Genomic DNA, 12,095 nt, shown 5'->3' with positions numbered 1-12,095 from the left:
AAATAGATTTATGATACTTTGCATAATGCTTAGTAAATTAAAGAGAACAAGTAAATGCAAGGTAAGTGTTGATGTATTGGGATTTTTGTCTTGATGGTAAAAAACTACTTTTCAAATATTTTTGCTTTCAGAAAAATAATTGCAACTTGTCAAGTACTTATTCCTCTTAATTTATAAAACTATGCATATTTTGAGAAAAATTTAACCCATATAATTTTAATCAGTTTATATTTAACGCTCATAAAATCAACATTTAAAGAACAGTCATGAGTGTATGCAGCTTTTGGAGCCTTCTTAATCTCCTTCCTTCCATAAACAGGAAGTCACATTGACCAAAAGTACACAAAATTGAAATCAAGAAAATTCAAGTTTGGTCAGAAACTCATTAAAAAGTCGGGTTTTTAAAGTTTGAAAGAACATGTTTTTTGAACCCTGAAGCTAAATCAGTTTGAAAAGAAAATTCCAAGTACCTTGAGGCAGATTTTTTTTTATTACAAATGTATAACAGATGCTTAAATAAACCACTGCTGACAAGAGACCTCTGAATGAATAGACCTTTCCAAAGTCCCTTCCCCTTTCCTCAATGAAGCATATCCTTTAAGTATCTTATCTCCTATGTCTTTTACTTTGCTGGCAGGAGAACACACTCCCTCTAGCCAGCTGTGCTGTTCGATGATGTCACTGCTCCTCAAGTCTCATTCCCCCTCTGTCTAACCTGGTTCACATTGTTTCTCCAAACTCTGAGAATAATTAATAGAGATAACAGGCATTTCAGGGGCAAAAGGGAGAAGGAAAAGCAATATGCCAAAACAGCTACCAGATAGTGAAGGCAGTGGGAAGTAACTCATAAATGTCAGAAGGCAAGAGGGGCATGAAAGGGTCATTAGGAGCAAGTTCAGTTAAAGAGCTAACTGTGGAGATGTGGTAGAATTTTCAAAAATGTGTATACTTGGGGTATGAAAAGAAAATGTCTAAGAAACCCTTCACCTTCAACAAAATTAATAATTAAAAGTTTATAAAATAATTTCAAATTTGTTGAATTGGATATTGAAATATTTTAACAACTTAGTTAAATAAAAATATTTAATTATCTGGTTTATTTTTTGGAGTTCACTTTTTAAAGAAGAGAGACAAATAATATGCAAGCAATCTGATAGCAGAGATTTATTTGGAGATAAAAAGTTTGAAGCATACATTTTCAGCGCACATCCATTGCCTTAGCCTGTGTCCTCTTTGAGTGGCAGCATAGTGCTAACTGCACAGACCAGGGTTTCTCAATAGCAGTGCTATTGACATTTTGGGCTGGATATTTTCTAGTTTGGGGGATTGTCCTCTGCAGTATAGGATGTCTAGCAGCAACCCTAGAATCTACCCATTAGAACGTAGCACCTCCATTACCTGATTGCAACCACCAAAATGTGTCTGGATATGGAAAAGGTCCTATGAAGGGTAAAACCTGCAACAGGTGGGGACTTTTGATAGATCATTGAGGTGTGTTCACAAGAGGATTGTGGGATCCTGGCCCCTTCCACTTTCTCTCTTTTGATCCCTGACCACAAGGTGAGAGGTTATGTTTCACCACTTGCTGACACCATTATGTGCCACCACTGGTCCAAAGCAATGTGAGCAACTTATCATGGACTAGAACCCCCCAAACTAGGAGCTAAAATAATCCTTTGTCTTTATAATTTGATTATTTCAGTATTTGTTATAGTGACAGAAAGGTGACTAATATACTATGTGACTGGGCATCTTCACTTTTCTGGGATCCAGTTTCCATGTGCATAAACTGATAGAAATAGCAGTAGCTGCCTCTCACACTGATAGTGGGGATAAGTGGGTGAATGCATAAAGGCTTTCACCTGTATTTCCATAATTACCAAGCCCAAACTAAAGTTGAGTGGGGGGTTCTATCCTTTTGTCACTTTGCTTGGCATCCACAGCTATGAGGGGAGTGACTACAGGTGAGGGACTGATTCCTTAGTACCTCCATTTTCTCATTTATAAGACACAAGTAAAGCAGTAGCTCCAACTCACTGGGGTGCTGAGTGCTGTTACATGAAAGTTAAGGGACAGGCATCACACACTGATCAATAAAAGACATGTCTTAACAAAAGACTCTAAATAAGAGACATTTCTACATATGCTAGATATGGTCCTTGGATTTGCCTTAATGGACCCATCTCACTTATTAACTCTTCATAACTGATCCCTCAGGTGTTTGAATTTGTGGTACTTGCCCCAAATGGTACCAAGTGTAGCCATATACTCTACTTAATGAAGTAAGTAGACATCACAGTAGGAAATAGTTGGTTTAATGCTGTCTATTGTTTGCATTAGTTGTTATTATTATTTGTCTCCCCCTAAACAGTGAGGTACTGGAAACCTTCAGGGACACTATAAGTCCCCAATGTAGAAATTCTACTTCATCAGATCCATACTGTTAGATGACTGGACCCACAAATAACAGGAAAAGCAAAGGAATAAATTTTCCCAAACAAATCAAGACACTCCAATAACAGAATCCATTGGACAACACAGTGGAAGAAATGTCACAGAGGGAGTTTAGAATGTACACAGTTAAATTAATCTGAGAAGTAAAGGATGGTATAAAAAATAAAATCAGAGAAAAAATCCAGGAAGTGAAAGATTACTTCAATAAAGAGGCAGAGTTTCTGGGGGGAGGGGGGAAAGCATAAATCCTTGAAATGAAAAAAAACAATAAATCAAATTAAAATTTCAACGGAAAGCATCATCAACAGACTAGACCACTTGGAAGACAGAATCTCAAGCAATGAGGACAAAATACATAATCTTAAGAACAGAGTTAATCACATAGAGAACATGTTAAGAAACCATGAACAGAAGTTGCAAGAACTATGGGATAACATGAAAAGACCAAATTTAAGATTTATAGGGGTAAATGAAGGCACAGAGATATTAACCAAAGGAATGCACAATCTTTTCAATGAAATAATATCAGAAAATTTCCCAAACCTAAAGAATAAAATGGAAAATCAAATACAACAGACTTACAAGACCCCATATGTGCAAAATTACAATAGATCCATACCAAGGCACATTATAATGAAAATGCCTAACATATAGAATAAGGATAGATTTTAAAGGCTTCTAGAGAAAAATATAGACTATGTATAGCGGGAAAACAATTTATGTCTCAGCTAATTTCTCAACCCAGACTCTCAAAGCTAGGAGGTCCTGGAATAACCTATACCAAGCTCTGAAAGAAAATAGATGCCAACCAAGAATCCCATATTGAACAAAATTAAGTTTCAGATTTTAAGATGAGATAAAAACCTTCCATGATAAACAAAAGTTAAAAAATTGCAACTAAAAAGCTTGCACTACAGAACACTCTCAACAAAAAAATATTCAATGAAGAAGAAATAAAAAAAGTGAAAACTAGCAAAGGGAGGAATTACACTAAAGGAATAGTTAATAAAGGAGAAACTAATTCAAATCAAAAACTAGAAATAAGCCCAAATGACCAGGAATACAAATCATATCTCAATAATAACCTTGAACATTAATGGCCTAAATTAATCAATCAAAACACACAGACTGGCAGACTGAATTAAAAACAAGACCCACCAATATACTCTCTCTAAGAGAGTCACCTCATAGGCAAAGGTGTCCGCAAATTGAATGTGAAAGGATGGGAAAAAACATATCACTCACATGGACAGTGTAAACAGGGGTTTCTACCCTCATATCAGATAAAGTGGACTTTAAGCCAAGGTTAATTAGAAGGGACAAAAAAGGACATTTCATACATGTTTAAGGGAATTGTATGTCAACAAAGCATAACAATTGTAAATATTTATGCCCCCCAAAATGCAGTATCTGTGTACATCAGACAAACCGTTATTAATTTCAAGAATCAAATAGACCACAATACATTAATGCTGGGTAACTTTAACATGCCTCTGTCACCACCAGATAAATCCTCCAAACAAAAACTAAACAAAGAAACTATAGAAGTCAAAAATATAATTGATAATTTAGACTTAACAGACATATATAGAATATTTAATCCATTAATGACTGAATACACTTCCTTCTCAGCAGCACACAGATCCTTCTCTAATACAGACCCCATGTTATTTAAGCTATCACATATGTTGCCATACATTTGCAATATTACCTTAAAATATTTTTAGCATCTGTTGGGTTATTTTGATAGCTTCCTTTCCATTAATATTAATTTTTGTGTTCTTTCTATTTTCTTGATTAGACTTTTTTATTTTTATCAAATTTTACCTGTATTATTTCTATTTCATATATTTCTGATCCTACTCTTATTTTTCCTTCTTACCACATAATTTGATTGAAAATAATTTGATTGTTATACTAGCTTCCTTCTGATACAAGTACTTTAAGTTATAAATGTTCATCTGAGTACTGTTTCATCCCACAGATCCTGATACTTTAAGCTCGTATTATCACTTACTTCAAAGCATTTTTAATTTTCTTTTCTTGTGCTTTCTTCCTTGACCTCTGAGAGACTTATAAGTGTGTCATTTAATTTTGAAATAGTCGACATGTGGGGATGGGGTTTTATATATCTTATGGTGATTGATTTCTTTCTTTTCTTTTTTTTGTGCTAGGAATTAACTCAGGGGCACTCAACCACTGAAACACATCCAGATCCCTATTTTGTATTTTATTTAGAGGAAGGGTCTTACTGAGTTGCTTAGCGCTTCACTATTGCTAAGGCTGGCTTAAAATTTGCGGTCCTCCTGCCTCAGCCTCCCAAACTGCTGGGATTACAGGCACACACCACCACGCTCAGCTAAGGTGGTTGATTTCTAGTGTAATAAGTCATTCAGGAAACACAATCTGCATGATTTCAAATTAAAAATAAAAAGCAATGAAATGCTTTTTATGTTGATTGTATTGCTTACATTACATGTCGAACTGATTAAATTGCATACTTCAAATATGTGTATTTTATTGTACTTTAATTTTCCCTCAATAAAGCTATGACAAAAAATTTAAAAATAAGTAAGTAGAATATCTTAAGAGAGAGATAATAACATGCAAGCAATCTGATAGTACAGATTTAGTTAGAGCTGAAAAGTTTAAAGCAAACAATTTTCTGGGTAAATATGATTTAATCAGAACACCTGAATTAATTAGAATATTTCTTTCCATAAATTTTCAAGTCAAATTTGAATTTTATTGGGCTACCTTTTCGAACTTTCATTTTATCCTATTTCAGAGGTGCACTAAAAATCGTCAGGCTCCTCTGAGCCTGTGATAAGAAATTTCTGCTTATAACCTTTGCATTCCATGAAAAAGAAATCCAGATGAATATTGTTTGCAGAGATCATTTCCTGGCTACTCTTCTGAGGACATGAAAAGCATTCAAATTAGGTTTCAAAAAATTAAAGGTAGAAATATTCTCATGGCATTTACGATTTCAAATAGCGGATTCAGCAAGCTGAAGTCAGACATTTCGCTAGTCTTGCTATTGCTGTTACTCTTGTTACTGGGGATTAAATATGGGGGATTCTACCATCAAGCTATAGCCTCAACCCTTTTTAAAATTTTTAAGAAATTTTGAGACAGAGTCTCACTAAGTAGCTGAGGATGGCCTTGAACTTGTGATCCTCCTGCCTCATCCTCTCCAATAGCTAGGATTATATATTTTAAGTGCCTGGCTCAAAACAAATGCTCAGTGAATTAGCATTTTTATAGTATGTGTTCAAGACACAAAAGCTCAGAAACAGGAAAAGAGAGAGCAGAGATTTAGTTAGAGCTGAAAAGTTTAAAGCAAACAGTTTTTTTTTTTTTAACACTTTCTGAAATTAAAGAAGTTATTCTTGGTCATGGAGCTACAAAAATTAACACATTTCTTTACTAAAAGATTACAATTATCCCCTTAAGTGGAACTCGGTCTGATATCAATATTAGTTATATATATCATTGACAATGTCAAAAATGCCTCTATCAGATGAAAAAATCCCCTGAAATAAATATAATAACTTTATAAACGTTTGTTAACTCACATAGCAAAGTTATGGATGAAATTAGTTCAGTATGTTCCCAAACTCTCTTTATCAGCAATTCTAGAAAAATTGTGTGTAATTCATGGTAAAAGCAAAGTTCCCTAAACAAGTATACTAAAAGTCCAGCACATCTTTAAAAAATTGCTGGAAAAGAGGCACAGTGTTGACTATTTGCATTGCAAGGAAACGTAAATGTACAACAATGCCTAACATGCCCTCTGCTGACCTGCCTCATCATCTAAGATGCTGATCCACTTGGCAACTAGTCTATCCCAACACACTGTAAGGAAAGGCATGAGCTCTGGAGCCAGCAGTAGGGAATTATAAGGAGGTATGTAGGAGAAAATGAAGACTCATTGACCATAGAGTGATGGGGCACAGGAGAAGCCCTGTGGAAAATGAAACATTAGGCCTAATCTAGGGAGTACAAGTGAATACATTGTATGCACTTGTACATACCATAAGGATAAGGTAGGCTCTTGTCTATTTGAATCCCTCTATTCAGTACCAAGAGTCATATCAACATCTGAAAATCCCATTAATGAGGTTCGCTGGATGACCCCCACATTCTTGCTCCCTGGTCTCTTTTCAGTGTGACTGAAGGTCATTGTGCTATTCTTGGTCTCTACCAAGGGTGGGGTGATTGGTTTCTGGGAGGGCTCTGACAAAGGATGGGAATAACCCTGGAGGAGCCGGGTGGGGAGACAGGATGAAATTCTAGGCCCTTAGCTTCTACACTATTAACAATTTTAAATTAACATCTACCATCTCAGAAGCAATGCCGTACTTGAAACTGTCATTTTAACCAGACAAATTATAGAACTACATCAAGCTTTATATTCTGGCATTTAATCTTGCAGGAAAAGCAGTGGAAAATGTAATTTATTCAATGGTGTAATACCATTTGCCAATAATCATGTACAAATATGAAAAAGGTATAAACAGAAGTTACTTTAAATTATATCTTGTTATGTAATTTACATCAGCCAAATCATCTGATTTATAGTTCCATGAGTCAAGAGTTTAAGAGTGGACACTAGAATTTAGAAGTGACTCCAAAGACATCGTTTCCCTATTTCTTCTTCTTTTTGATTGAGACATTGACAAAGTGGTTAAGAGTAAAGATTTTAACATAAAAATTGGGATGGACCCCGCCCCAGATTTGCAATTACTAAGTTTTAAGCTCTCCGTCCTCAGGCAACTTTTACTTAACTTTTCTGACCCTCAATAATTCTGTTTGTAAAAGGATGATTATATGACCACCCTATAGTGTTGTTCAGATAAATTTAACACTATATGAAAAAAGTTTGCTATGGTGCTTTCAATTAATACATACTCAAAACAGTAATTTCTGTTACTCTGGAGTTCACATTGATCTTCATGAAATAGCTACGTGTTCAAGACTAGAATTCTAGCCCCTATAATTTAGACATACAAAAGATATTTTATTAATTATTTCGTCTCAGAAATAAAAGAACCAGAGTTTTGGATCAAGAAGCTTGGATCCTACTCAACACTACTGGTATTGGCTTGGAGATAAAGCCAGGAATCAAAGTGTTTGATTACTTGCTTAACTAATAAAAAGTTTGACATTTCTTCAGAATAGACAAACAGGAAAGAAATAGGGTAATTTCAAAACAAGTAGGTAACCATGCCTAGAGTCAGGATCAAGGTAGATTTAGATACAGGGGGCTATAGAGAAGTTGCACATATTTTATGTATGAATAAATACATGGCCAAGGGATCCATCAAAATGTTTTAGCTTCTTTTGGTTTAGGGATGCATCTCTAGAAAAGAGAGGAATGAGAATTCTTAGGAAGAGGATCCTTTAAAACACAGACTTGAGACAACTGAAATAAGAAGATTCCACGTTATTAACAAGCACTTTCCTTTTTGGATTCCTCAATCTCACCAGTGAGTGACACGTGGAAAGGTCATTTCTTAAACAGGTGAAATGATGACGAAGAAGGTAAAAGAAGTTCACAGTGGTTGGTCCAATTTCCTGACATGGAAAACCCCAAACACTGTCTAAAATTCCACCAGAATTGCAATTTACTTCTTTAAGGTTATCTATGACGTGAGATAAATCTAAACTTACGACATCAGTTTTTCTTTTCTCTTTCCCTCACTGCCTATCTCTCTCTCTCTTTCTTTCTTTCTTTCTTTCTTTCTTTCTTTCTTTCTTTCTTTCTTTCTTTCTTTCTCTCTCTCTCTCTCTCTCTCTCTCTCTCTCTCTCTCTCTCTCTCTCTCTCTCTCTCTCTCTCTCTTTCTTTCTTTCCTTAAGCAGTCCTCCCTAGAGAGGCATCACCATCCTTTCAAATACACTTATGAAGAGATGACTTCAGTAACTTGGCAAAACTTCAAAAGAGTATTGCAATTTGAGAATAATGCCATTGTTACTTCTCCTTTTCTTAAAAAAAAAAAAAAAGCTTCTCTTTGTCTCAATAGAATGGCTCCTCCTGTCTCCTTCTCTACTCCCAATAAGTAAATAAGAATCCTACCTCAGATGAAAAGAGGTTAAACAGGAGAAAAGATAGATAAGAAGTGACTACAAAGAAGCAGGCAGGTCTGCCAAAGTGAAAGGAGCCTGGGTAGAAGAGAGTTTGCAAAGGGAAAGGCTGTGTTGGGATAACTCCAAATTCCAAATTTTAGATATGCTATCCAAGGGTCGGACTTGTTTTGTCTGGTCATACATTCATACCCCTTGACTTTCAACATGTCTGGTAGAACATTCTAGATTAACTAATGACCTATTTAAAGTTTATATATGGGAACCCCACAAATTTAAACATAGTTCCTATGCTTCTACTACTGCATTTCCCAAACTATGGGCAAGGTGTCTTCAAGCACCACAGCATACCCATAGAAGTGGACAAAGTGTTTCAAAATTCCAAGGGCATCAATATAGTGGTGGCATCTGTCAAGTAGACATACACTACTAGCTGGAAGTAGGTCACAGTTTATCAGACCTTACATCAGACCTTGGCCAAGGTGGTCAACACAAATATCAACATGGAACTGGAAATTAGTGTAGCAATATCCATTCTGATGACAAAGTTTAGGAAATTCCTGTTCATGGGTAACTTGTTAAAAATGACATAAATATAGATCTATATATTCTATTCAATCAAGTGTAATGTTTTTAACTGATTGCTAAGTTGTCAGGCACAAATAGGTAAGGTATTTATATCTAGGTTCTTAACGAAGCTTCTTTTGGCCTAAGGGTGCTGTAGGAAAAACCTCCCACACACCAGTACCCATGAACTGGGATAGTTTTACAGTTTCCATTGTAACATTTTCAAGAATGTATAAATAGGTGTCAACATCAGAAATAAATGATGCTTTGTTGTCCATTTTTTATATCTATAATACTAATGCTGGGGAAGTTGTGGCACTAAAAGACTGCACATAGGATTCAAAGATTATACTACCCCTCAGGAAGCAACTTAGACACCTGCTGATCTAAGAAGTGGCCCTACACAAAGATGAGTGTCAGAGGGAGGAAGTGACATACAGACTGGACTAATCTCCTTGTTTAGCTGTTTCATTATCCTGGTTTCTGTTTAGCTTCTACCTATTGTACTATGAAGATTCCTCCAGCCAACCACATTTCATGAGCACTCCTTAGTATGTTTGAAGATAGCAAACACGTATCACCAGTACAAAGTAAAGGCATGTGTTTTTTTCTTTAAATAAACTACATAAAAAGGAAACTCTTGTATCCCTTTTATTCTAAAGTATTATACAGTGACTTGCAGCTCATCAAAGAGTCACTACTAGATGCTGTCAAAATAATTTAAGCCATATATTTAATTGGGCAACATTTATAGACTATATGGTTTCATACGTCCTCTTTCCTGGCTTATCTTGGTTCTGTGTCTTGCTTCTTTATTTGCTGGCACAAGAATAGCTGAGTTGCCAATTTAAACTTGTACTTTAATCCAAAGAGTCATAGCTGCGGAGGAGCTCTTGCTACATTACCATGGTTGTCGATTTGACGTAGACATTGTTTTTCAGATGGCAGTTTCCGTCATTCGGCACCACGATGCCTGCCAATTTGCTATCAAGAGCAAGATGAGATGTCTGATCTGTCATCACCAGCAGCAATCTTTTAGCTTCTTTTCGCCATCCAATGTGACTCTTAAAATAAACATGTAATTAGATCTTGTACAATAACATGGATCTGGACTGTGGTCTTTGCCTCAAGTAAAGGATATGTTTGAGTTGACAAACATGAAGTCAGGCTAGAATGATGTGCCCATGTACAATGCTGCTTCATAAATAGCATTCACGTTTATTTCTCTAGCCTCTGTGTCACCACAGTCATTGGACCACACTTAGTTCCTGGCTAGTGATTGCTAGTTTCCACTGGAGAAAGAAAAAGCCAAGTTACAAGGCAGGGCCATAGCGTGGTGTGAATGGGACTACAGGCCATTTATGATTTCTTGGAGTGTGAAGCAGGGAAAAGCAGCTTCGTCAGAAAGGCCTGAGCCATGTACGCAAGCTACTCTTTCCTTTGTATATATATGTCCCTCTCCCAATTTAGCCCCTCTGTCCCAAACACATACCAAAATTAGTAACATTGGGGACCATAAGAGGAGAAAGTATTCTTTTGTACTATGTTTTCACTCCATAAATCAAAGACAAAATAAAAATGTTGATTCTTGGAACATGTGGCATCTGAGCACTAAAACACACAACAACGATGCAACTTCTCACCTCACAGACAGCTGCCTGAAGCATGGCGTCGAACCCTCCTTCAGGGGTGTCTATGTTTCCAGAGATCTTTTGTCTGTGAACTGCTTTTTCAAATTCAGTGATGTTTTCTGTCAAAGACAGCACATGGATGTACCCATGGGGAGGCATACAGTCCAAATTGTAGTCACTATATGGGAAAAGAAGAAGTGCAAAGTCTGTTTTGCTTTGCTTCATAAAGTTTCAGAATACTAATAACAGTAAAATTTGTGGAGATGGTAGGAGATGGAAGTAGAATCTTTTTTGCCAGAGAAATTTTAAAACTCAAAAATCTATCAAATTAGATACAAGTTTAACATTGGTGAACATTTCCTTGTGAGCAGGAAATAGAGTTATAAGGTTTGATGTTCAAAAAAACAAAAAGGTTTACTTTTTTTTTTAATGTAGGACAACTAAGGGCTTTTGATATGCTGTGAATTCCTAAGAGGAGCATAAGAATTTGCACTAATTTCCTATCAGGGTTTGCCACTGATAACTTTGCAAACATCAGTGACAAGGAAGAGAGAGGAGGGGAATTCATTCTTCTATAATATGTTCTCACTTGAGAAATCAAAGAAAATGTAAAAATCCTAAATTCTTTGAGAGTGCTGAGAAATACGTTTGGGGAAATATTTTTGGAAATTTAGTTGAAATATCATATTATTTTTTTAATTTCTAAAAATACAGCATTGCACTAATTTTTAAAGTGGTGCTTGTTGTTGATTATTGATGAGCTATCAAAATTCATTAAAACTGTTTTGACAATCCAGTGATATCTCAGAAAGTAAGAACCACTCCTCAGGGTTATTCACCTTCAAGGAGAGACTCAGGAAGCTTCATTAGGAGATAAATCAGCCCTCCTCTGGTCAAACAGATAACAGAGTTATTTTGGTACATTGGAATGTGCAGTGTACGATGAGTTGAGCAATTATAAAAATAGGACATGTATCAAAATAAAATGACTTTTGAAACCAGAACTATACAGATTTATTTCTCTGAATACTCAGCAGGCCAAAGGTATTATGTATGAGAACTTGTAACTTAGGTAAGTTCTCTTTTCACGCTAAGCATGTACTCTGCAGAATCCAAATCGCAAAATGATAAGAAAAAAGTCTCAGACATCAATTCCATCCTTTGACACCTTTCTGTGGGATAACTGAACTTTCTTTGAGGTCATGTAAGAAGGAACATAATTAAACCCAATCACGACAGCAATAGTCAGACAGGTGAACTACTGGTAAGAAAAAGACTGTAAATGTGTCAAACCTTAATTTCACCAATGTGGAACAGTCAGAAAGGAGAAATATAGAATATCCAGACAGGTAATC

General features: G+C 35.8%; 1 protein-coding gene across 1 annotated transcript in view; it reads right to left on the bottom strand.

Annotated features, from left to right (window-relative positions):
• Positions 1 to 12,095, bottom strand: part of Itgb8 (integrin subunit beta 8) — an 81,960-nt gene that overhangs the window by 18,123 nt on the left and 51,742 nt on the right. The window contains exons 5-6 of the mRNA XM_026408818.2: positions 10,753 to 10,918; positions 10,015 to 10,173 (exon numbers count right to left, since the gene is read on the bottom strand). Coding sequence (XP_026264603.1) covers positions 10,015 to 10,173; positions 10,753 to 10,918 — 325 coding nt within the window. The remainder of the gene's footprint in view (positions 1 to 10,014; positions 10,174 to 10,752; positions 10,919 to 12,095) is intronic.

The sequence above is a fragment of the Urocitellus parryii genome, chromosome 3, assembly GCF_045843805.1.
Source record: "Urocitellus parryii isolate mUroPar1 chromosome 3, mUroPar1.hap1, whole genome shotgun sequence".
Lineage (NCBI taxonomy): Eukaryota > Metazoa > Chordata > Mammalia > Rodentia > Sciuridae > Urocitellus > Urocitellus parryii.
The sequence above is the reverse complement of the archived record's forward strand: the minus strand, read 5'-3'. Positions and strand labels throughout refer to the sequence as shown.